The sequence below is a fragment of the Lolium perenne genome, chromosome 1 (genome assembly GCF_019359855.2).
Source record: "Lolium perenne isolate Kyuss_39 chromosome 1, Kyuss_2.0, whole genome shotgun sequence".
Classification (NCBI taxonomy): Eukaryota; Viridiplantae; Streptophyta; class Magnoliopsida; order Poales; family Poaceae; genus Lolium; species Lolium perenne.
The window spans coordinates 182,491,440-182,517,574 of record NC_067244.2 but is presented as its reverse complement, the minus strand read 5'-3'; the positions used below and the strand labels follow the sequence as shown (position 1 = coordinate 182,517,574).

Here is a 26,135-nt window from a genome sequence, read left to right as displayed (position 1 = left end):
CAGTTGAAGCACAACCCCTGGCGGCGCCGCTCGAGCTGCTCCGCAGACGTCAGCCGCTTGAAGGGGCGAGTCGGCGCAGGAGGGCCCGCGGGCGCAACGGCCGGCGGGGCGCGGCGGGGCGGAGGGCGTCGGGGCGGGTCGGAGCGCGGGACGAGCGCTGCCACGTTGCGCGTAGACCTGCTGCATGGCGATGGCGCGCTGCTCGTAGGCCCGTGCGTAGTACATGGGGGTCTGCAGGTCCTCAGGCTCGCGCATCTCGACGTTGACGCGGATGTAGTCGGGGAGGCCGCCGACGAAGAGATCAGCGCGCTGCCGCGCCGAGATGCCCAGGGCATGGCACGCGAGCGCCTGAAAGTGGTCGGCGAAGTCCTGGACCGTGGTGGTGAAGGCGAGGCGTCCCAGCTCGGCGAGGCGGCTTCCGCGGAGGGTCGGCCCAAACCGCTGGAGGCACAGGTCACGGAAACGCTCCCAGGGCGGCATCCCGCCCTCGTCCTGCTCGAGGGCGTAGTACCAAGTCTGCGCGGCGCCCCGTAGGTGATAGGAGGCGATCCACGTGCGGTCGGCGCTGAGCGTCCGCTGCCCCCGAAAGAACTGCTCACACTGGTTCAGCCAGTTCAGGGGGTCGGTGGCGCCGTCGTAGGTGGCGAACTCCAGCTTGGTGAAGCGGGGCGGCTGCTGCGCCAGAGGCGTGACCCCGTAGGCGCCCTCCTGGCGGCCCGGGGTGACGGACGTGCTCTCGGCGAAGGGGGCAGCAAACCCGCCAGGACCGCCAAAGGTGTGGGCGGGCTACTGAACCGTCGTCCGCGCCGCAGTCTGAGTGTAGACGGGCGCCGCGTCGGTCCATGTGGGAATTGGCGAGGGCGATGGCGGCCACCACGCGGGGCGGCCCTTGCTGGCGACGGAGGCGGGCGGTGTCGGGGTGGCGGACAGGGCTGGGACGGCGGCCGGTGGGGGCGGCGGGTGCTGGCCGGCTTTGATCTCCGCGAGCTCGAAGCGGATGGCGCGGAGACTGTCGGCGAGGTCCGCTAGTGTAGCGGGCAGGAGGTCGAGGCCCGTGGGGGCGGCGGCGGCGGCCTGGATGGCAGCGGCGGCGGCGGCCCCCGGCGGCGCGTGGTTGCCTGTCATGGCGGCGGAGGTGGCGGGGGTGGTGTTGGTAGCGGCGGCGGACGTGGCGGTGATGGGGTTGACGGGGAGGCTGTTGGAGCTCATTAGACCTAGGCAATCTGATACCAAAGTGGTAGGGGCTAGGGTTCTACCGGGTCTAGGGCGGAGGTTATAAGGGTGGAAGTGAGGGTGGAGAGGCTGGAGGGCTCGGCGCCGGCGGCTGGGCGCCGCCGCGGAGGAAGGAGGCAGCGGCTAGGGTTGGGTGCGGCTGAGCGCAGGGGTCTCCCGTCTCCCTTCAGGAGACGAGACAGTATGATACTGAATATTTGTCTGATTAATCACGAAGGGTACATGTGTTTATATAGGAGGACGGCCTCCTCTAAACCCTAATTTACTTGGGCTAAGCCCCTAATTTACTTGGGCTAAGCCCACAACTAGCCACTAGTGGGCTTCTTGCGTGTATAGGTCAGACCGACCATAACACTTTCACTCCAAGGCTGTCTTTATCACTAGGGTTGAAGCAGAGTTAGGTGGGACGCTCATGTCGGTATATGGGGAGACCAAACTCAGCCTTACCGAGCCTCCTCCGCTAATGGGGAATGATGGCAACACAACTTTACAAAGGCGGGGTGGAACATGCCTGAAAAAACCACTATCTCAGCAAGCTGATTCCCTCCCGAGGGTGGCATCTGTGTCAAGCAAGCGAAGCATGCATGAACATCACCTTTCCTCCAATGATCCACTGTGGACCTTGACTTTCATCATTGTCCCCTCTGTATCCACCTTCAACCCTACCAAGAGTAGATGTCCCCAGTGTGTCACACAAGGGCTCGAGCTTCATCTCTTCCCCGCTCAATATATGCGGCTCCAATTTTCTGGAGGATGGGACTTCAATTTTTGCCTCACGGACAAAACTCTCTTTGTCTCTCTATATTTGGACCGGGTGAGAAGGGAGGACATGATAGTGGGGAAGGCTCTAAATGTGAGGAGAAATCTTCCTAGAAACTAGAAACTCATGCCTCATAGCAATGGTTCCAGCGTATGAGTGGAGTAATCATCCATAAATCTACTTTCTCTGTCCAAGTTCTCACTCGTTCAAGTTATCATCAGAGCCTTATCAAAGTCATCGGGAAAGGCTCAACCCCTTATGGAAATGAACCATGATGATGATGATCTTGTGGTGCTGGGCCTGGATATATTCACTTACGATGAAGCCTTCCTTTACCACCTTATGACAATTAGGAATATTAGAGGTATTCCAATCTCACTCTAAGGACCAAGTGGCATCCTTTCTAGAGAGTACTAAATGCAATGGAAAATGAAAAGTGTCGACGTTAGCAACCCGTAGAAGAAACATGATCAAACACACCCCCTCTGTGATGTAGCTGGAGATGGAAGCCCACCATTAGGAAAAACTTGGCACGCAAGTTCTCTTCTTTGGTGCTTGATAATCCCCTTGTTTTCAGTTTCTTGAATTAGCTACTGATTTCCATGTTGTTTTCCATACAAAAATGTCTCTCCATTATGAATATCTTAGCCTTTAGGGATCAAGAACGAGTGCAATCACCGCATAGACTCGTGCCCAAAAGCTTAGTATCGCTTGGTTCTTTTAGAGGATGTGTTAGAGCTAGTAGAATCTTTTGATCCTTCTAGAGAATCAAGAAGCGATCTACTAACAACCTGCATGGCATGAAGTTGCACGAGGTGACCACGGAAATGCCCACACATGATGGACTTGAGTTTAAGGAAAGCGGCATGATGGTGGTTTCGGTTGTGTACAAACACAAGGCACATGGGACAACGAGGGTTTTACCCAACTTTAGGCCTCTAGAGGAGAAACCCTACGTGCTTCTTGTGGTTTGTATTGATGATGAGATTACAAAGTCACCGAGATTGTCTATGGACTAGCTAGGCTAGGGTTTGTGTTGCGTGATGTGGTGTTCTGGGATTGCTTGTCCTTGCTTGGAGGCCCCTCCTGGCCTTTGTATAAGAGGCTAGGTCTTCGTGCCGCGTTATTCAAGGCGTACATCAACTAGTTACTTCATTGTATGAACTTTCCTTGGCATCTAAGCCTTGCTTCTTGGCTTCTAGAATTTATATGAATGACGTTTCCCGTCATGGGCTTGTGGGCCTCCAGTTGTACGGAACCAGGTATGGTAATAATAGGTACCCGATAAGGTATGACTACATCATGAAGTGTCCTAATCTTGGGGTGATCAGGAGACACAAAAGGGGAAGGACTCGACCCCTCGTTTCCCATAAATTTCTCATATGGAATATTCGTAAGTTTCAAATTTTGGGCAGAGGTACCAATTGGTCAACTTATATTGACATTATCATCCTACACGAAACAATGAAACCCTAGTTTGTTGCTTGTAAGTTTCAATCCCTGGTGGTAATCCGATTTTTTTGGAGTTGGATCGCAGTGTCAAGGTAATCTGGTAGGATCCATGTTGGTGCAAATGAGGAACCTTTGGCATGGGGGAGTTGCTGCATGGGATTTTTTTGGAAACCTGGTAATCCATCAGCGGGCTTGAAACTTCTTCTATGTGGTGACCGTACTCTATTGTCCCGCTGACCATTCATGATCAGTGGAATCCTTGCATCACTCCATGCCAAGGTCTCCTCTCCCATCTAGTGGTTGTTGTGTATAGAGATTTCAACCTCATCAAGGGATCTAAGATAATAGCAACACTAATATCAACCATGGCTTGATAGTCATGTTTCAAAGTTAGGTTTTTGACTTATGCTTGAAGGAAGCATAGAGGTGCGAGCGTTATAATAAACAACTTAACCTTACTCTTTCATTTCTGAATAGAGTTTTGGTGTTTAGCATGTCAGAGTCCAAGTTCATGTTGCGCCCATTTCAAGCTGGGCTTAGGCTTGACTTGGACCATTGTTTCCTGATCTTGGACTATGGTAATGGGCACCCAAGAGAATCCACGTGTTCTACTTCTAGAAGCAATGGATTGAGTTCCTAGCCTTATGAGACTTTATCTCCTCTAGATAGGTGTCTTGACTGCAGAATCTACCTCATATCCCAGACTCTATGATCAAACATGTGTGTGTAACCTACAGTGATATCTTAGAGGTTGGGAACTAATTTAGTTATGATTTTAAGGATAACAAATGGCATTTTCAGCCAAAACTAAGATTCATGATGATAAAGTTGACTTGATTAGACTACCAAATTCTAAATGGAGAAATCTATATGATTTCGAAGATGATAATGGTGTTCACTCTCTAATGTGAGAGGATATATTGGCAACAATGTGTGCGTAAATAATGGGTTGTCAAAGGGGATGCCAACAAGACTTGCTTTCATGTGGTGGCCAATGGGAGAAGGTGACGGTGCCATATTCTATCCCTTGGGTATGTGAATTCACTACATTCAACCACAGCAAAATTGAATGGCATGTGTACTTAGTCCTTCTACAAAGCACTCTTAGGTGTTTTTGATAGAGGAGGGGCCTAGTCGCGCATGGGCCCCTTTGGTAGAGTGACCTTAGAGGGTAATTACTTTATGCACATCCCCTTTTAATGGTAATCAAGTGCAAAAACAAATGTAATTGAAGTTGGTCTTTTCCCAATGTGTTGAAAGAGAGAAGAGAAAACAATTTTTCTTCCATTCTTTCTCATTTATTCTGGGCATCCATCAAGGGGCTCCTCGGTTGCATATGGGATCCCGTATCCTTCCTTGAGTTTTTTGTTGCTTCTTAGATCATCTCAAGCAAGTTTCGCTGCCTTTTGTGGATAGGTTTCATGGATCTCATCTAGGCCACTCTCTGTGAATATTTAATTCAACAATCTATTGATGATTTCCATAAAACCATTTTTTGTTTGTAGCTCTGGAGACCGTCGAGCAGAAGGAAGGATGGGGAGAGCATATCCCTCCTCATTGCTAATTAAAATGTACAAGTGGTCGCTCTCAGAGCAAGGGCCAAGGGCTGGAAAGTCAAATCAATAATCTCGCAGGGGTTACTTATATTGGTTCCCCTAGCTTTGGTTTATTTTCATCCATGGAATTGTGTCCTTCTATATTGTTTTTATGTTGGCTTTCCTAGCGGTTTCAAACCTTATACTGCACTCTGGTCCATGTGGGATTGATTTATAAAGGTCGAATAACAAGCCTTTTCCTATCGTGTTTGGGTGATGTCATGAGGTAGCAGTATTCTGGTACTTACGACCTCTTCAATAGAGTACAACCAACTCCTAGAAATTGTAGGAAGCCGCCTAAACTCAATCAGAGAGTCTCCATTAAGAATTATTATCAACATAAGGGTTATCAATGACGATTTGTTGGGAAAACACCGACGTTGCAGCAAACAGAGCATGCTCAACCTTGGCGAGTTAGAGCTCCACCGCTGCTCTTCAAGATCTATCCTTTATTCCAAAGAGGTCAAATCAGTATGAAAAATAGTCCACAATGACATACCTAATATGTTTCCACTTCAGACCAACTATAGACAAACACTTGAACTTTCCAAAAGGCTCAACATCTTTGATTTTTATAGAGGCATGGGAAATTCGAGTGTGAGAGGTTGCATGGATACGGTGTTGAAGGAAAAGCCAAGATCTGGCATGGAAGAGTCGGTGCTGGTTCACGGATCATGAAAACCACTCATGTTTTGGCTACACAAGTGCAACAACATATAAAAGCTATAATAACCTCTTCCATATGTAGTTTGACAATTGATCTTGCATTTTAAGGGTAAACTAGGGAAGAAGCATCAGTTCTTGTACCTTTTATTATTTTCATGGGTGATAATCTCCGTCATCTTACTTTTCCATGGCGAGCATCGAACATTGAGCACACAACATTTTACCTTACTTAGGTGGCACCATCACGAACCATCCAATATCTTCTGACATCTAATATGTACCTCCTAAAGATCCAAGAACTAGAATGTAAAATTCTCCTCAATGTCGCTCTTCCTTTTAACCCACATTGAGGGTCTTCACCTAAAATGAATCATTGGGTTGGCACCGACATGGCACCAAAGGCTCGGGCATGAAAAGTGGTGGGAAACAATAAGGTGTCAAAGAAAGGTTTGGAGCATGGGGATCAGGAAATTTCTTACTATTCTTGAGACGACAACAATGTTATGATGGTTACACTAGTTTTTCAAATTGTAAAAGCATAAACAAATTCCTAGCCTAGGTTGGCAATAACAATCATACACAACACCCAAGATAGGGTAGCTAACCAACTGCTCTTACTTTCTAAAGTAGAATGTGCATCAAGCTGCATTCTTCGTTCTCTTACTTCACCATGGAATTCCTTGAGGAAAAAGTACACACTTCTCTAACAGTCGTTCATCAACTAACATCTAACCTAAAACAAATGTTCTTTAAGATCCACATGTAATTAGAGTGGAGGTAAATTTTGGTATTACTTCGCCCTTACTCTTGTTGCCCCTATTTTCATATGTTTGTAGCAAATCAAAATGCACATGTATCTTCAAAAATATTTACAATATTGCCTTCATAAAGACTCCAACGATTAGTTAGAAGTATGTTGAAGGAAATTCAAAAGTAATTTGGCTTTGTTTTCATGGTGGTTATCATATCTCGAGAAACTTCTCCCACTTCTAATGCTACATAAGCTTATTAGTAGATTCTAAAGCACCGATGACTGCATATTTGTCTAGGTCAATAATGGTCATGATTTCGTTGCATGAGCCAAGGGAGCAATCGTTATGATCTTTGCACATCTATCACATCTCCCCTATGTTCACACGTTCGAACCTCATTTAGTAATAAAAGGAGCTTCGTATAAAATTAAAAGAAGCATTGGATTTAGCAGGGAGGCTCGAGTATGATAGATGAAAGCGACATTAGATCGATCCCCCCCTAAAATACTGGTGATTGTATGTATTAGAAGTTTCAACATGAAGTTCATCTATATCACTTCCCACGTCTTCCCATGGTCAAACCACATCTAAAGACAAAAGTAGCTTCACATAAACAATCGAATCCCATTGTTTTTCGCATAAAAGGCTTTCATCTGAGGTAGAAAGCATCCTTACATTGAAGCGTGACAATTATCAAGAAGATATTTTTTTACCACGACTTTACACCTTTAGAAACTTACTAAATCTTCTATGATATATTCCTCTGCATGTTCAATAGTGGCAGTGCCACCATTGGGGTGAACTAGGATAACACCTTTACTTATCTGACCTTCTTCATTGACAAGGCCGTCAAACCTCGAAAATTTGTCCTTCACCATTTCCATGGTAGCATTGAGCGGTGAATGCCTAAATTTCTGCCTTATATATTTTACCATTACTAGTAGTCCATATATTCTAACCAAAAGAATGTAATTGTTTAAGACCTATCATAATTTAGATAGAGAAAGAATGGGTATGAGATTTTCACTCACTCTTGTTGCCCCCGTGTTCCAACATATATCGATAGCATCAAAGCACACAATATGGTAATATTCAACTAATTTCAGCTTTAATATGTATGGGACCAAGCAATAAATGAGCCATATATGGCGCCTTGTAGTACATTAAAGAAAGGTCAAGCACGAGTGATTGTGCGATGGTTCACAGATCTTGCAAAGATACTCATATTCAGATGTCTATGCCACTTTCACAACTTCTAAAAGTCTTGAAAAATCTCAGGTCAAGATGGGGTAGCTAAATCTCTTTTGCTACCTCCTCATTGCCATGTGAGCCAAGCCAATCATCTCTGTCCTCCAAATTTTTCAAGGAGATAATTTAGTGGTTAACAAACAATAATCTACCATGTACTAGTGCTACCGTGAGGCACCGATATTGCAGCACACCAAAATATATGCCTATTCAAGATGCACGCTTTACCGAAATAGAGAAAAACTTCCCTCTATCTCATTGCCTCTATGTTTCCACATTCAAACCATTTTGTTGGACGGGACCAGTGGCGTAGCTTAGTGCAAGCCAGAGGGCGCCGCTCCCCATCTTTCTGCGAAGCTCTAAAGGAATATTGTTTTGCAACAACTTAGAAGAAGAAAAATTGCCCCCCTCACCTCAAATACTCGTATCTTGCCTTTCAATCCCCTCCCCGTTCTCTCAAGCTCCACCACTGGGCAGGGCCCAATAGAAAATAGAAAGGCTTACAACATATTTGTGAAAAGGCTTGTTATTCGAGCTTTATAAATCAAGCCCACATGGACCAGAGTGCAGTATAAGGTTTGAAACCGCTAGGCAAGCCGACATCAAAACAATACAAAAGGACACAATTCCACTGATGAAAATAAAACAAAGCTAGGGGAACCAATATAAGTAACCCCGCGAGATTATTGATTCGACTTTCCAGCCCTTGGCCCTTGCTCTGAGAGCGACCACTTGTACATTTTAATTAGCAATGAGGAGGGATATGCTCTCCCCATCCTTCCTTCTGCTCGACGGTCTCCAGAGCTACAAACAAAAAATGGTTTTATGGAAATCATTAATAGATTGTTGAATTAAATATTCACAGAGAGTGGCCCATACGAGATCCATGAAAACTATCCACAAAAGGCAGCGAAACTTGCTTGAGATGATCTGAGAAACAACAAAAAATTCAAGGAAGGATACGGGTTCCCATATGCAACCGAGGAGTCCCCTGATGGATGTCCATAATAAATGAGAAAGAATGGAAGAATTTATTTTTTCTCTTCTCTCTTTCAACACAGTGGGAAAAGACCAACTTCAATTACATGTGTTTTTGCACTTGAGTACCATTAAAAGGGGATGTGCATAAAGTAATTACCCTCTGAGGTACTCTACCGAAGGGGCCCATGCGCGACTAGGCCCCTGCTCTATCACAAATACCTAAGAGTGCTTTGTAGAAGGGGAGTAAGTACACATGTCATTCAATTTTGTTGTGGTTGAATGTAGTGAATTCACATACCCAAGGGACAGAATAGGGTACCGTCACCTTCTCCCATTGGCCACCACATGAAAGCAAGTCGTGTTGGCATCCCCTTTGATAACCCATTATTTATGTACACATTGTTGCCAATATATCTTCTCACATTAGAGAGTGAACACCATTATCATCTTCGAAATCATATAGATTTCTCCGTTTATAAATTGGTAGTCTAATCAAGTCAACTTTATCACCATGAATCGTAGTTTTGGCTGGAAATGCCATTTGTTATCCTTAAAATCATAACTAAATTAGTACCCCAACCTCTAAGATATCACTGTAGGTTACACACACATGTTTGATCATAGAGTTTGGGAAGTGAGGTAGATTCTGCAGTCAAGACACCCAGCTAGAGGAGATAAAGTCCCATAAGTCTAGGAACTCAATATATTGCTTCTAGAAGTAGAACACATGGATTCTCTTGGGTGCCCATTACCATAGTCCAAGATCAGGAAACAATGGTCCAAGTCAAGTCTAAGCCCAGCTTAAAATAGGCGCAACAGGAACTTGGACTCTGACATGCTAAACACCAAAACTCTATTCAGAAATGAAAGAGTAAGGTTAAGTTGTTTATTATAATGCTCACACCTCTACGCTTCCTTCAAGCAGAAGTCAAAAACTAACTTTGAAACATGACTATCAAGCCATGTTTGATATTAGTGTTGCTATTATCTTGAGATCCCTTGATGAGGTTGAAATCTCTATAGACGACAACCACCAGATGGGGGAGGATACCTTGGCATGGAGTGATGCAAGGATTCCACTGATCATGAATGGTCAGGGGGACAATAGAGTATGGTCACCACATAGAAGAAGTTTCAAGCCCGCTGATGGATTACCAGGTTTCCAAAAAATCCCATGCAGCAAGTCCCCCACGCCAAAGGTTCCTCATTTGCACCAACATGGATCCCACCAGATTACCTTGACACAGCGATCCAACTCCAAAAAAATTGGATTACCACCAGGGATTGAAACTTACAATCAACAAAGTAGGGTTTCATTGTTTCGTGTAGGATGATAATGTCAATATTACGTGAACAATTGGTACCTCTGCCCAAAATTTGAAACTTTATTCCATATGAGAAATTTATGGGAAACGAGGGGTCGAGTCCTTCCGCTTTTATGTCTCCTGATAACCACAAGACTAGGGCACTTCATGATGTGGTCATACCTTACCGGGTACCTATTATTACCATACATGGTTCCGTAAAACCGGAGGCCCACAAAGCCCATGATGGGCGTCATTCATATAAATTCCTGAAGCCAAGAAGCAAGGCTTAGATGCTAAGGAAAGTTCATACAAGGAAGAAACTAGTTGGCGTACGACTCGAATAACGCGGCACCGGAGACCTGGTCTCCTATATAAAGGCCAGGAGGGGCCTCCGAGCAAGGACAAGCAATCCCAGAACACCACATCACGCAACACAAACCCTAGCCTAGCTAGTCCATAGCCAATCTCAGTGACTTTGTAATCTCATCATCAATACAAACCACAAGAAGCACGTAGGGTTTCTCCTCTAGAGGCCTGAAGTTGGGTAAAACCAGCGTTGTCCCATGTGTCTTGTGTTTGTACACAACCGAAACCACCACCATACCGCTTTCCTTAAACTCAAGTCCATCATGTGTGGGTTCCGTGGTCACCCCGTGCAACTTCATGCCATGCAGGTTGTTAGTAGATCGCTTCCTCGATTCTCTGAAAGAATCACAAGATTCTACTAGCTCTAACACATCCTCTAAAAGAGACAAGCGATACAAAGCTTTTGGGCACAAGTCTATGCGGTGATTGCACTCGTTCTTGATCCCTAAAGGCTAAGCTATTCGTAATGGAGAGTCATTTTTGTATGGAAAACAACATGGAAATCAGTAGCTACTTCAAGAAACTGAAAACAAGGGGATTATCAAGCACCAGAGAAGAGAACTTGCGTGCCAAGTTTTTCCTAATGGTGGGCTTCCATCTCCTGCTACATCACAGAGGGGGTGTGTTTGATCATGTTGCTTCTATGGGTTGTTGACGGCGACACTTTTGATTTTCAATTGCATTTACAACTCTCTAGAAAGCATGCCACTTGGTCCTTAGAATGAGATTGGAATACCTCTAACATTCCTAATTGTCATAAGATGGTTGAGCCTTTCCCGGTGACTTTGATAAGGCTCTGATGATAACTTGAATGAGTGAGAACTTGGATAGAGAAAGTAGATTTATGGATGATTACTCCACTCATACGCTGGAACCATTGCTATGAGGCATGTGTTTCTAGTTTCTAGGAAGATTTCTCCTCACATTTAGAGTCTTCCCCACTATAATGTCCTCCCTTCTCACCCGGTCCAATTATAGAGAGACAAAGAGAGATTTATCCGTGAGGCAAAAAATTGAAGTCCCATCCTCCAGAAAATTGGAGCCGCATATATTGAGCGAGGGAGAGATGAAGCTCGAGCCCTTGTGTGACACACTGGGGACATCTACTCTTGGTAGGGTTGAAGGTGGGAGGGGGCAATGATGAAAGTCGAGGTCCACAATGGATCATTGGAGGAAAGGTGATGTTCATGCATGCTTTGCTTACTTGCCACAGATGCCACCCTCGGGAGGGAAGCAGCTTGCTGAGATAGTGGTTTTTCCAGGCATGTTCCACCCTCCTTTGTAAAGTTGCGTTTCCATCATTCCCCATTAGCGGAGGAGGCTCGGTAAGGCTGAGGTTGGTCTCCCCATGTACCGACATGAGCGTCCCACCTAACTCTGCTTCAACCCTCATGATAAAGACAGCCTTGGAGTGAAAGATCTCAAAATCACCTCTAACCGCCATGATGAATAGTGGTAGAAGAGCAAATACCCTCTATGGTTCCATGCGAAGAATTCCCTCCTTCTAAGCCGCTCCTTTTTTCCTTCCCTCGCCACGTCCACCGTTGTATCTAAACAGGGTAGGAGGTGGTAGATGATAAACATGCAGGTTCAATGGCACATGGTGGTTGGAAGGAGGGGAACCCTTCCTATGGCCCCTGCTCACACCAAGAGTGTTATTCTCCCTTCTTGAGAGAGACAATGAAGAGGTCCACCTCATGGCGATGGTCCTCTTCTTATTTGTGATGGTCTCATGAGCACTTACAACACTCGTCCTCCTCACAACACTAGAATGGATATTGTCAAAAAAAACACTAGAATGGATAACTGGCTTTGTGCCTCCATTTCCTAGTCTCACGAGTGGCAACTAGAAAAATTAGAGTTGTGGTCACCGCCCCATGCCCCACCACTAACTAATACTGGCATGACTGGACATGGATGATTTATGTAGGTAGACATGGCCACCAATGTCAATAATACCAAGTCTCGTCGAATCCAAAGGACTGCATCCTTTTAGAATTTTTCAACAAACCAGCCCATGGACCGGTGCAATGAGGACTATCTCCCATGAGGGTCCAGATCTAGATTTTTCAACAATATTCAGGTTTGACCTATTAGGCCCAACTACCTTTTGGGAGAGGCATGCAGTAGCAGGGACATGCTTAGCGGGGTCATATAATTAGTGGCGTTGCAAAGTTACAACGCCACCGTTTCACGTAGGTTTGTGGCTTGTCACGATGGCCGCAATGCCACGATTAAGTGGGGGTGGATGAGCTCGTGGACAACCACGCATTAGTGCCGACATTGCGCTTTCTGCAGCGTGACCGCTAAACGTAAGTTGGTGGCGTTGGGCGTTACCACGCCATCATTTCTGACAACGATGGTGGCAGTTACGGAGCCGGTCATGCCACAGTTTATTTGATGCATCACATGACAACCGTTCAAAAAGCCCGGCGCCTGCAGGAGAGCAGCTCGACAAACTACAATACTTTTTGTTAAATTAAAGAAATTGATCGGTGCGCCTTGTCAGTGTCTCATTGCGGTTGGTCGTGGCTAATAGCAAAGGAGAGGAAATTTCACCCTTATTCGAACACTGACGCCGATACCACTCCCCTGGCCATGACGGGACGTGACAATGCGGATGCCAACCACCACAACGACATGGCTTCCCGTGCCAACGTTAATGCCGTGTGTTGTATATAATGCCACACCAGGAGGTCCCTCCGCACTTCCATCATCCCCAACCCCACCACTGGAAACCCCCTTCGCAAGAGAAACCATCGGTAACATCGAATGGCAATGACCACGCACTCTCCACAAGGAGTCGACACATGAGCTTTCCAAGTATAGACTGCCATTTCCTTTCATGGTGGTCCATTAGCGCCGGTGGTTATGCCCACCCGTGGATCCTCACCGGCCATGATCTGGCGCTACTCATCCAGGAGCGGCGTGACCAGCTCTCAGAGGCGGACCTTTGCAACCCAAATTTCAGGGCCAGATCCGACATCTGGCCGCTGATGTTCGAAGACAAGCAGAAGGCGTAGTTCAAGGCCTTCGGCGGACCAGTGCGCCCCACCCAACACAACAAGGCGTGCACCACACCTGGTGGATGGCCTGTGACTTCGAAGAAGTCATGGAGTACTGCCGTGCGAGGATCTTGCCGCCTCCGCAACGCGCAACCACATCAACAGCCACGCCACCCACCGCATCGGCGTATTCATCCTCGTCACGCCACACCACCGTGATAGATTCAGCGTTGTCATGCAGCGCCATAGACGCGCCGAAGATTTCTTTCCGGGTGTCCAAGGTGGAACAGGCACCACCGCCTCTGCCATCCCCTCCGCGCCGATCGAAGAAGGAGCACAAATTGGATCCCATGCCACGACGCCGTCGCCATTGCCTTGCAGGCCAAGGTGGAGCCCCAACCATGGAGGGTGAAGTACTTCCTCCCTTCGACCCTACGTCGTCCCACCAACGGTGAATGGGCAAGCCTCACCACCGCCATCCAAAGATATGTGGCCGTTTTTCTACCAGTATCACAGGAGAAAAGCTGACCGGTGCCGCCGATGGTATGGCAGCATCATCGTCGATGACGATGACAATTGTAACGGCCCCGAAAAAATAATCCTAAATATATTTTCTTGTTTTTTTTTCTTTTATGCATCATCAGGGGCGTCAGAACAAAGACAACGGTGAAGACTTTGACCAGTAAATTAGGATTTAGTTTTATGACTTTTAATTTATTTTTAAAATTACTTCAAATATGTAAATTATCCTCAATTTGAATGAAATCCTCCTTTTTATATTTTGGTTACAATTATTTTAAATTTACCGAGTTGTAATGTATTCAATGCCAAAATCACAACCGGCCGCATGGTGGGATTGTGAAATCGACTCATGGCATGGCGCTTTACATGCCACATGTACACACGTGGTTTCGTGGCGTCCTGTTTGACACGCTGCAAACCGTTGTGGTTATGGTTTTATGCCCGTGCAATGCCACCGGTAGTAAATAAAAGTGGCACCAACTTGGTGGTGTAGCCAAATACCGTCACTAACGGCGATTTTGCCATGCCATTACAGGGCTATTATGTACTAGTGCAAACCCAACCAAGGTCAACACAGAATAACCCTTCCACAACCTAGGCACCAGAATTCCCCCTACCCTTAGATCCAGGGGCAGCTGAGTGACAGAGCACACAACCATGTTGGCGAGACACATGCCAAGTTATGCTAGATGGCCAGCGAGGGAGACACCAAAGGAGAAAATGCTGGTGGAAAGTCACGTTTTAAAACGGGATGACCGCCAGACAATAGTGTTGGTTCGTTAGGCATGACAAGCGATGCCGACGAGACCACCTGATGTGCTAGCATAAATGAATCAAGGCTGTAGAGACCATTGTCTCCCCTAGAGACAACAGCCGAAATTAGGATCTCCTTCCACCTGATGCAAAACCCTTCGTTTAACATTCAGAGAAGATGAGATACCACAGATGATGATGGTGCCCAGGACAAATGCCTCCACTGTCGGGAGGAATTGATGGGAACCACCCAACCAGTGCAACCCTCCTCCTTGTTGCCTCCTAAAGCACAGTCCGTTGCCAAGAAATGGGGAAGAAGGGTCATCACCCTCTGTCGGCCCCGCTGCATCCATGGTTGCATCCACTCCATGCTCGTCCTCCCCTAAGAGCTCCTAAAACCTCCCCTGCACCGGGGAATCGCGCTTCGCGGTGGGGGAAGGGGGACCACCACGCTTAGGAACCATTGGTTGCACCATCTTCGACCGTAGATTCAGCCCGCGGCCGTGTCGCTCATAGAGTCGAGAGAGCTGCCTATTCTAATGGCCATTTGTAATATTGCTCTAGTTTTTTTTTCGAAATGAACCAATGATCGATGATCTAATAGAAGACACGCGAATATAAAAAACTACGCTACCAAGTACCAACTAATGTCAGCCATTGGAGATACCTTTCGAGCTCTAAACTCACCGAACCCAAGATAGACTCTCTACAGAGGTAACAAACGGCCACATAACGATCACCCGAACATCATCAAATGGTCGAGACCTGAACACTCGGTACATTTTACTCTGAAATAAGCAAGCACGCAGGTTCAAAGTTCTGAAATGAACACTCGGTACCTTTTCATCTACTAGGGCAAGTAACACTACAGACGCATGCATACGTTACTCCTAAACGTCTAAGATTACTCATAGTGCGGACTAATATAGGTAGTAACATCAACAACATGCAATTCCAACTAAGCATTTTGATGACATGACATGACATGTCATTAATTAAGAAAAGAGACGATAGTGGTAACTAGCTATGTTACCATCACATCACACATTTCAAGACAAGATGAGTCTACAATTTAATAAATATAACATTTTAGTACACTTATGTTACTCCCTCTCTCACAGTTTATTAGACGTGCCTAGGGATACGGGGAAGATGTTCTATTTTCAATCCCCCTCCCCGTTTTCTCAAGCTCCACCGCGGGGAAGATGTAATTTAGATCGGAGGGAGTAACCAATTTAGGTGGTGCATATTATGCTAGGTGTTCATCGCCTAATCAACCAAATTCTGCAACAAGTAATTTAGACCAAAGGGAGTAACAAATTTGGGTGGTACCTATTACACTAGTTGTTCATCACCTACTTAACCAAAATAAATACTAACTCTTTAAGATCCATCGCCCGTCGAGATAGGGGCAAAATTGAAATGAGTTAGTATCACCTCAATCACGACACACTCCCACATCAATACTACATTAAAACACATAAGTAGATTCATGTACTAAAAAATTCAAAACGTTGTCTTCACTATGGCCCAGACAATTCGGCAGTGAGAGTCTTTTTTTTTTGAAAGCATTCGGCGGTGAGAGTCAGCGGGCCTCAACACGCTGAACGAAGGCTTGGGGCACTACTGATCGTGTGGCCGTTTATGTTAGACCATCTCCAGTCGCGTCCCTTAAAAAGCGTCCGGCATAAATGATTTGGGGCACGTTTGAGATCGCGTCGGACAAAAAGAGACCAAAAATCTGTACAAAAAAGAGGCCCTTCCCAGCCGCGTCCCTCAAACAGCGTCTGGATGCATGCATTTTAATAGAGAGGACCACCCCATGTGGGAATAGTAGGTGAGAGAAAGTGTGAGGAAAGATACTAGCATGTGGGGACTAGAGGCTGCATGCATGCATGTGGATGCTGTTTTTGTGTCCGGCGTCCCAGTAGAGACTCTATGCATAGAGTCTCTACCGGGGACGCCGGACACAAAATGAGACACTAATTAGCTTTGGGAGACGCGACTGGATAATTTTTTTCCCCATTTCTTGTCCACGGTCCTCCAAACCTCATTTGGGGGACGCGACTGGAGATAGAGATGCTCTTAGACATGTACGATGATGAATCTTAGCAGTGTACGAGTACGTATCCGGATAATATGTACCTGCATGGTTTATTTTAAAATTTTCTGAAACACTAAAATACCATTTGAGATTTTATGAAAATCAGGGTCGCTGGTGAAAGGTTCCAAGAAAAACACGGGAGCGGAGAACGTTCGGCTCGCGCACGGCGCCGGAACGACCACCTCCACACAGCATCGCGAGGCGCGAGCACCAGGAGAAAAGAGAAGAGAAAGTGATGACGTGATGGCAGCTCCGGCGGCTTCCCTACCCTCATCCCCGCCGCGGAGCCACGCGCCCCCCTTCGGCCGGAGCGTGCCGTTGGTGTCCCCTCGGCGCGGCGCTGGCGCGGCCCGCCGCACGCTCCCCATCTCGGCGCACGGCGGCAGCGAGGGGGATGCGGGGAGGATACTGGATCCGCTCGCCACGCCCTTCCAGATCCTCGGCCTCGACGCCTCGGCCGCCTGCTCCGCCGCGCAGCTCAAGGCCGCCTTCCGCGCCCGGGTAATGCATCGCTCCCACGTCCTGCAACATGTTACAGCTTCGCTTGCTCAGTTCAGTCGCTTTGAACACTCATTTTAATGGTGCCTCTATGGTGTTTGCGAGTCACAACAAATCACCGTCTCTGCAAAATAAAAATGTTTTCTTAAATCCATGAACTGAATATATACTGTTTTTTCGCAGTGCCAATTCACATATATTCTGTTCGTGCTAGTCGTTTTATATACAGACAATGTACTGTTGAACTCAACTCTAGGCACTGTATATTTGGAAAAACCTCAGGCAACACATCCCTTGATATGTCGATCGTGCTCCATCACCCCAGCTTTATTCCCTAGTGAGTTAAGACTGCGAGTTCTTGTTACAGGTAAAGGAATTCCATCCTGATGTTTGCAAGGACACAGAGAATGCAGATTTAGTAATGAGACGAGTACTCGAGGCCTATGAGGTAATTGTGCTCGTCTGCTCTCAAGATTCCTGCACTTCGTAGAAGCTTTTTTGAGTGCTGCCATATCGATTACATTTGCAGTAATAGCCAAATTGAATCACCAGAACCAACATCGCTAATGTCGTCTTAAGGCTCCCTGAAAATGCTACTTCTGAATTTCGTGGCATACACTGTTTGTTTATAATCCTTAGTTGCTGTTCTTGCAATTCAAAGGTCCCTATACATGTTTATATATGGAGAGGTGCATGTATTCAGCTCTTTTCGTTCCATTATTTTAAACCTTCTGCATCTAAAATCAAAGTTATGTTAAATCATGTTGTTACCAAATAATAACTCTGCATTATCCTTTTTGGTGATTATTGCTCTTTACAAACCGCTATTAGTTACGCTGCTTCATTTGACACAGATATTATCCGGTAACCAAGGAATGATGGTCGAAAGGTAGCGAATACTTCCATCAGCTTGTACTTCGCATAGTGTAAATTACTGTTTGAACCAGTTATTGTGTCACCAATTGCAGTTTGCACCATGTATATTCAAATCATGCTTACATCATTTACCCTAAGTGGAAAACTGGCTTGTTCAGTAAGGATTTGTGGGGTTCGGTAAGCGCAAGCTGAGAACTACTCCCAATTGGATTTGTGAGGGACAGTAAGCAGGTGATGCCGGCGTTATCCCATCCAATAGGCTTGTGTCACCGCCGTCAAAGAATTCCGTAAACCAATGTACAGATTATTGTTGCCTGATCACGCCTGTTGACCTTAGTGGCATTTGACATGTGAGGCCGGCTAACTAGAGTAGCCAGTATTCATCTGAACCAATCTCATCTGGTCGAAAGTGAAAAATTATACTTGCCCACAGTGTTAAGTCGTGATTTCAACATACATGGTGCAACTGTAACTGGCGATACAATGCTTAGTCCAAGCTGCAATGTGCTCTTTAACATATAATTCAATGCTGATTGGAATAGCCTTTTTATGTATGGTACTATTGTAGATAAGCATGTAACATTTTGATTCCTTCCATATGAACCTCAGTGCTGCAAGTCATATCAGCTGTTCGCCTGTTTGTCTTGGCAATCTTGAGTTTGTTTACTGCACAGTGAATAAAAGTCCAGCGATGGATCCTGGGAATATTATATATGAAAACTATCTATGTAGTGAAATTCTGAAACATGTATATGTAAAATGATGATTGGTCAAAAGCAGAGTAGGATAATGATACACTTGTAATAGGGTGGCCTGAGAATTGTTTTTGAGAAAAGAAAAGGGACACCACTTAGGTTAGGTGCTTTGTAGATGGTGCAGAATGAAAGGCTGATTACCCAAGTCATGGTTTGCACTAGGTATGTCCCCATCAATGTTCCTACATTATATACTATGCACGTTTATTGTATGTTCTGGAAAACTGCTGTGTCCATTACTACAATGTAAAAAAATGTGTGGGTTAGTATATGTTGATGAGGTTTAAGGTACATCGCTCACTAAATCAACTCAATATGATCTGGCTGTGTTTTGTGGACTTAGCTGGCAGCTCATCTCTTAATCCTGTTGATATGTATAAGTGGATTGCCTAGCCTTTTTCATCAGTTCGGACTTTTGGTTGCGTTGCGTATACGATCATTCATACGTGTGCTATTCTTCTTTCCACGTGTTGACCTTCTCCTCTCTTCTCCTCGGTCAACAAGGAAACCAACTTTGCAGTAAGAAACCCAAGTTAGAAAATCCAACTTATGTATGTATTGCAATGCTGTGCAGGAACAATATTGACCCATTTGATGAACCTGAGTGTGAAGCTTACGACATATTTGTCAATGAACTTCTATGCATTGGCACCGGTACTTGTCGCATCCATATTGTTTCTCCGTCTTTACCCAAATTTGTTCTATACTGCAGTTGGCTTGAAGGATGAAATCAGGTGCTAATTAAATACTAAGTGCTTCCATTGGCAGGGAGAAACTAAATATTTACTGAATCACATTTATTCTCCTATTATTACTCTTAACTTTACATGATTGATATCATGCTAATCGTTCTGCTAGTACAGCATGTGCTTTCGATTTGAACAATTCTTCAGAATCTGTACATGTTAGCCATTAGGTATGATATTGCGTTTATTTGTTGAAGAAGGGGAGTTTGGTTGGTTTCCTTGTTTTTAGAGTTATAACATACATGTTTCATGGAGTACAATACAAACCGCGTGTACAACTTGATATGTTTTGGCAATGTTATCTGATGATCCGTGATATCATCTGCAGGATGTCCATATTCTTGTGTTAAAAGGGCACCTCATGCATTTGCATATGCAGATGACATTGGTACAGCTCGTGCAAAATCTCAAGGTAGATTGAACATCCTATTTGGTCCGTCTAATGAGAAACCTGCACAGTATATCTGTGTGCTCGCAAATTTTGTAAAGCAGCCGATCCTTTTCCCCAATGGTGTAACCTTTCATTTTCAGGTCATGGTGACAATTACCTTGTCCAACTTGCTGTCGGTCAGTGTCCGAGAAACTGCATATACTATGTGACACCTTGCCAACGTGCTATCTTGGAGGATGTACTTTCTAGGTAAATATTACCCTCTGTGAACTGAGATAGTTTTATGGATTACCAAGGGCTTTTATATCTACCTAGTTACGGCTTCTACTCTTTCATGACTTTCTTCTAATTCCATATTCCATTTTATCTATAATTCTTGTCAGTTGGTAAGTGAAAACAGAGCCCAGTGAAACATGTTATATTCAGTTTATCACAATTCTGTCGGAAAGAAAGGAGCTTGCTATTCTTGATACATGAGTATAATTTGGATGTATCTCCTACCCACAGCAAATATTTGTCGGATGAAATATGTGTGGAGTTCTTTTATTTGTGCTTTAGTGCTAGTTAATTACACTAATTCCTTTCCCTCTTTCCCATATATGGGTGTATGCTTACAGCGTGTTGATGACGCCGCACGACCTCTCTGAAGCAGAAGTTCTGTATTCTCTCACATCAAAAGCAACATTCGAGAACAATAGGTACAGGAGGCCCAAAAGAGACACAAAATCATCCGCTGACTATGTTGATTGGATGTGACCGTTTCCTGAAGAACCACCAAGCACTGGCAGTCTCCGTCAGATTGTTCAGTGGTATATGCCACGATGAGCGTGTTGTTACTGTGTAGTCGACAATTATATGTATGCATATTGCTGTATCATGTAGGGGGAGGCAACAATTTTATTTTTAAAATGCAAATCCGCTGTGTGTGGTAGGTAAATAGCACGGTATATGTTTAGAGGGGTGTATTGCAAACTTTGTAATTAATAGGTTCCAAAGTTTAAGGCTGTAATAAATTAACATATGGCTAATAACTCAGTGTAGTAAAACACAATTTTTTCGCAAAAAAACATAAGTTTGTATTGGCGATGACGATTATTAATAGATCAGTGGATTTTTTGCAAAAAGAAAACATATTATTACGGTGTGGTCTATATATGTATATATTGTTACACTACCATGTAGGGTAAGGCATCATTTTATCTTTAGAATGCAAATATGTTGTGCTTGGTAAATAAATAGCCGAGTCTATGTGTAGAGGTGTATTGCCATTTTTGTAATTAACAGGTTCCAAAGTTTAAGGCTGTAAGTTACCATTCGGCCAATAACTCAGTGTAGAGAAATATAAATTTCTCTTCATTGCACTCCCATACTTTTGCACGAGAGTAGGAGACTGATAGATCCATCTCTAATGGTCAGCGATCTGATCTCCAAAAGGTTTATATTGTTGTTGATGATTATTAATAGATCAACGGAATTTTCAAAAAAACAAATATATTGTTACCATGTAGTCGACAAATGCGAGAGTTTTTATTTGTATAATGCAAATCTGATGTGGGTGGTAGGTAAATAGCCCGGTATATGTGTAGATGGGTGTATTGCAAAATTTTGTAATTAACCGGTTCCAAAGTTTAAGGCTGGCTTTAATAAGTTAGCACTGGGCCAATAATAACTCAGTGTGATAAAATACAAATTTGTCTTCATTGCACCCCTTGCTTTTGGATGAAAGTGATGGATCTATCCCTAAAGTGGTCAGAATCTATCTTCAGAAAGTTGAAAACAAACAGAGAAGGTATTTTCCGATCTACGGCTATCATCATGAGGGATGGTTGCTGCTATGGTCTTTTAGGATCTTAGCAAGTACAATAAACTCTACTACTATAAACTTTGCCTCTAGTGATGGAGGGACGAGGGCGGCATCACGCCTTTGTCTCGCGCTAGTGTTTGTAGAGTGGCCGGAAAACCTATTTATAAATTTTATTATTTTTGAATTGTTTATACTACCATTAATGATTATTAGTAGATCGACGGTATGCATATTGTTGTACCATGTAGGGAAAGGCAACACTTTATTTTTACAATGCAAATCTGTTGTGCGTGGTAGGTAAATAGCTCGGTATATGTGTAGAGGTGTATTGCGAAGTTTGTAATTAAGTTGTAATTAACCGGTTCCAAAGTTTAAAGCTGACCGTAATAAGTTAGCATTGGGCCAATAATAACTCAGTGTGGTAAAATACAAATTTATCTTCATTGTTGTCCCTTACTTTTGGATGAGAATGAGGGATCCATCCCTAAAGTGATCAGTATCTATCTCCAGAAAGTTGAAAACAGACAGAGTGGAAGGTCTTTCCGATCTACGATTGTCATCATTATGGATGGTTGCTGCTCTAGTCCTTAGAGTCTTAGCAACTACAACAAACTCTACTATGATAAACTTTGGATGACTTCGATGATGGAGGGACGAGGGCGGCATCGCGTCTTCGTCTCGTGCTAGTGTTTGTAGTCATTTGCTTAGTGTCCGGAAAACCTATTTATAAATTTTATTACTTTTGAATTGTTTATACTACCGTTGATGATTATTAATAGATTGAGGGTATGCATATTGTTGTACCATGTAGGGCATGGCAACATTTTATTTTTAGAATGCAAATCTGTTGCGGGTGGTAGGTAAATAGCCTGGTATATGTGTAGAGGGGTGTATTGCAATTGCAAAGTTTGTAATTAAACGGTTCCAAAGTTTAAGGCCGGCTGCAATAAGTTAGCATTAGGCCAATAATAACTCAGTGTGGTAAAATACAAATTTATCTTCATTGCAGTACTTTACTTTTGGATGGAAGTGATCGATCCATCCCTAAAGTGGTCAGCTATCTCCTTGGATGGAAGTGATCGATCCATCCCTAAAGTGGTCAGCATCTATCTCCAGGAAGCTGAAAACCGGCGCCCGCGTCACTGACGCTCCAGCCCCACCCCGTAGCTAGCTCACATGTCTCACGAGGTCTCTCCCATTTATATACCGCGGGCGCGTGGCCGGGCTATCTTTGGAAGCGCCCTCGACTGTTACTAGTACCAGGAGCACGAGGCACCGGGTGGGCGTGCGAGTCGTGACCCAGAGACAGAGAGCAGCAGCCGCGCGCGGAGATGGAGAACGCAGCTTTCGCTTCCGGCGCCGGCATCGTGCAGGCTTACCCCGGTGGGACGATGAGGGTCCTCGCCGTGGAGGAAGACCCCGCCTACCTCACCGCCCTCACGGAGATGCTCCAGCGCCACGGCTACCAAGGTATGAACGGGGCGTCCGGTCCGGCCACCTTCTAACCTTCTCCTCTGCAGTTTCTTTCCCCTCCCATGCGTCTGTGTGTGTGTGTGTGTGCAGTGACGGCCAAGGCGTCGCCGGAAGAAGGGCTGAGGGCGTTGCAGGACAACCTGGAGGGATTCGACCTCGTGATGACCGTGGTGCGCACGCAGGGGCCAGGGATCGACGGCTTCGAGTTCCTCAAGCACGCAGCGCAGCGTTACCCGGTCATCCGTAAGTCCTGCGTGATCTGCATATCCATCCATGGTTTTAGGCTAGCTAGCTTGTTTGTACGTGTACTGATAAATAGATCTGCCTGCGTGCGTGTGTGTATGCAGTGTTCTCCGGCGTCGAGCCCGAGGAGACGAAGATGAGGGGGATGCTTGAAGGCGCGTGCGCCTTCCTGACCAAGCCCCTGCGCGACGAGGAGGTGCGCAACGTCTGGCAGCACGTCGTCGCCCGGCGGAGGCTCAACGCGGCCTCCGGCGCCGACGCTCGAGGCAGCGACGTCGTTGCCGTCCGTCAGGATGAGACGGTGGCAAGAAAGAGAGGACTGGACGACTCCGGCGAGGGGGGCTCCGACGGCAGGACTGCCAAGAAGAACAGGCTCAACTCGTGGTCAGAGGAAGAGCTGCACGCGGCGTTCGTCAAAGCGGTCGAACAGCTCAGGGGAACGGAAGGTAATTAACAGCATCATCATCCATCCATCTTTGTATTAACTGCATCGCATGCATACCTTTCGTCAATTTCTGGGTGCTAGCTTACAGGGTTTTAGACGTTTTTTTCTTTTCGAAATAGACTTTCGTCCCGCTATATTAATATAGCAACCAAACAACCGATACAAGATTGAGATTAACGCTGGGGCAAGCAGCACATCAAAGCCCAAGAGAAACAAAAGAAGAAGAAAAAAAGAAAGCAAAGTCGACCAAGTCGGATCGACGAAAACGGTAATGATCCGCCACAATTGCGCCCTCCGGAGAATTCCCACCACAAACTTAGCCCTCTGAAGCGCCGCATACCAAAGCAACACCTTCAAGAAGGGATGCGACGATGACGACGCTGCTGCCCGGACAAATCCTAGGGTTTCCCCCGGTATGCGGGAGGGGTGTGGGGAGGGGGGAACCCAACGCCCTCCAATAAGGAATGGCGGCGCCCGCAGACGTCACCGCGTTGGTGTCGGAACTCCGACAGGGATTTCTCCCAACCCCCAAAGAACCACGACCCCGGACGCTCCATCGCGCTCCGCCCACCTCACCACCCACCAGCTTGCGCCACCACGGTCTTGGAGTCACTACCGCCGTCTCACCGTGGTCAAGCAACGACGACCAACCAAAACGAAAAGAGACAACCAGGGCCAGGAAGCGTCTGAACAGCGGCAATGCGGGAGGGCACAACCTCCACCGCCGCCTGCGGTAACCGACCGGATGTGGCTCCAGGAGCAAACCAGGCCCCTACTGGCCCGGCCGAGCCCTGCAGGCTCGTGAAGCTCCCATGGCCACGCTGCAGTCAGCGCGCCGCCGTCCAGAGCCCCCGCAGCACAGGCCGCTCCGTCGCTCGCCGGAGACAAACACAGGGAGCCCGTACCTAGCCCGCCCAGGCCCAGATGGGGCCCAAAGGGCACAGATCCGGGCCAGGAGCGCGCCGCCGCCAGCTTCCATGTCGCCGCTCCGCCGCCACCAGGCCACCCAGCACCGCGCCGCCCGAGAGCCGCGCCGCCGCCGTAACGCAGAAGATCTAGGGAGCACCGCCGCTAGCCCGCCAGCCCCGCCTGGAGAAGGAGCGCGCCGGGTAGAGGAGGGGCCACCGCCGTCGGCACCGCCCGGGCTTTGCCCGGCGGCTCCCGCCGGTGGTGGCGACGGGGAAGGGCGGAGGGGGAGGGTCGACGGGGACTAGGGTTGGGGCGCCCTGGAGTCGCCCGCGGGGGGAGCGACCCGAGGACGAGGGGCGTGCATGCGTCTGTAGTGTTAATTATCCTAGATGAAAAGGTACCGAGTATTCAGGTCTCGGCCGTTCGATCCTGTTTGGATGTGAGGACAGAACTTTGCACCTGCATGCTTGTTTATTTCAGACTAGAATACAATGTACCGAGTGTTCAGGTCTCGGCCTTTCAATCCTGTTTGGATGGTCATTATGTGGTCGTTTGTTACCTCTGTAGAGTCTATCCTGGGTTCGGTTAGTTTAGAGCTCCAATAAGGTATCTCCAATGGCTACAAACCTTGGATCCTGCTCTCCCCCGCTATAGTAAAGGAGATGTTGCTTTGTGAACCAGCCCGGTTGATCCAGCTCTCCGGCGGCAAATTGCTGGTTTTCCCTCCCTCCGCCAGCAGCTCTGGCAGCGGGAGGGTGGGGAAACCCCGGATCTCATCGTGTGTTTAGTCTAGGTTCGAGTATGCGGCCTGCTGGCGGCGCTGTGGAGATGGCGGAGCAGTCATCACGGCGTTTTGAGGTGGCGGGTTTCCTCTTTGATGGTGGTGCTCTGCGGAACGCTGCCACGGATCTGCCTCCTTCCCTGCGTTCGCAGGTCGATGGAGCTGTTGTGCGCTTCCTTCCCGTGCTAGATTCCGTGGAGCGGCGGGTCCGGAAGTTTGAAGCTGCTGAAGGTGAGGGTGATGCGAATCAGGGCGATGGCGACGACTGCGATGCAGGGTGGAGGCTCCCTGGACCTGAGGTTCGTCGACTTCCCGTCCGCCATGGGACTCCTCCCGATCCAAGGCTGCAGTGGAGGAGCGGTGGCGGCGCGCCAGCGGCACGTCTTCTTCGGCACCGGCGTCATCGAGGTCCTTCGGGACTGGTTTGTATTTTTCTATTTATCTTGGACTGTTTTGTAAGGACCCTGGTT

General features: G+C 46.6%; 2 protein-coding genes across 2 annotated transcripts in view; both read left to right on the top strand.

Moving 5' to 3' along the window:
• LOC127315082 (uncharacterized) overlaps window positions 1–20,952 on the top strand; it is a 48,776-nt gene extending 27,824 nt beyond the window's left edge. Inside the window, exons 4-10 of the mRNA XM_051345615.2 lie at window positions 16,851–17,245; window positions 17,610–17,690; window positions 18,097–18,131; window positions 19,448–19,527; window positions 19,948–20,031; window positions 20,151–20,259; window positions 20,628–20,952. Coding sequence (XP_051201575.2) covers window positions 16,851–17,245; window positions 17,610–17,690; window positions 18,097–18,131; window positions 19,448–19,527; window positions 19,948–20,031; window positions 20,151–20,259; window positions 20,628–20,766 — 923 coding nt within the window. The 3' untranslated portion in view covers window positions 20,767–20,952. The remainder of the gene's footprint in view (window positions 1–16,850; window positions 17,246–17,609; window positions 17,691–18,096; window positions 18,132–19,447; window positions 19,528–19,947; window positions 20,032–20,150; window positions 20,260–20,627) is intronic.
• A 2,162-nt stretch (window positions 20,953–23,114) lies between these two features.
• On the top strand, window positions 23,115–23,984 carry LOC127306266 (two-component response regulator ARR10-like). Its single transcript, XM_071823696.1, has 3 exons — window positions 23,115–23,284; window positions 23,378–23,530; window positions 23,635–23,984. Exons 1-3 carry the CDS (start codon window positions 23,146–23,148, stop codon window positions 23,982–23,984), a joined length of 642 nt encoding a protein of 213 aa, XP_071679797.1. The 5' UTR covers window positions 23,115–23,145.
• The last annotated feature ends 2,151 nt before the right edge of the window (window positions 23,985–26,135 follow it).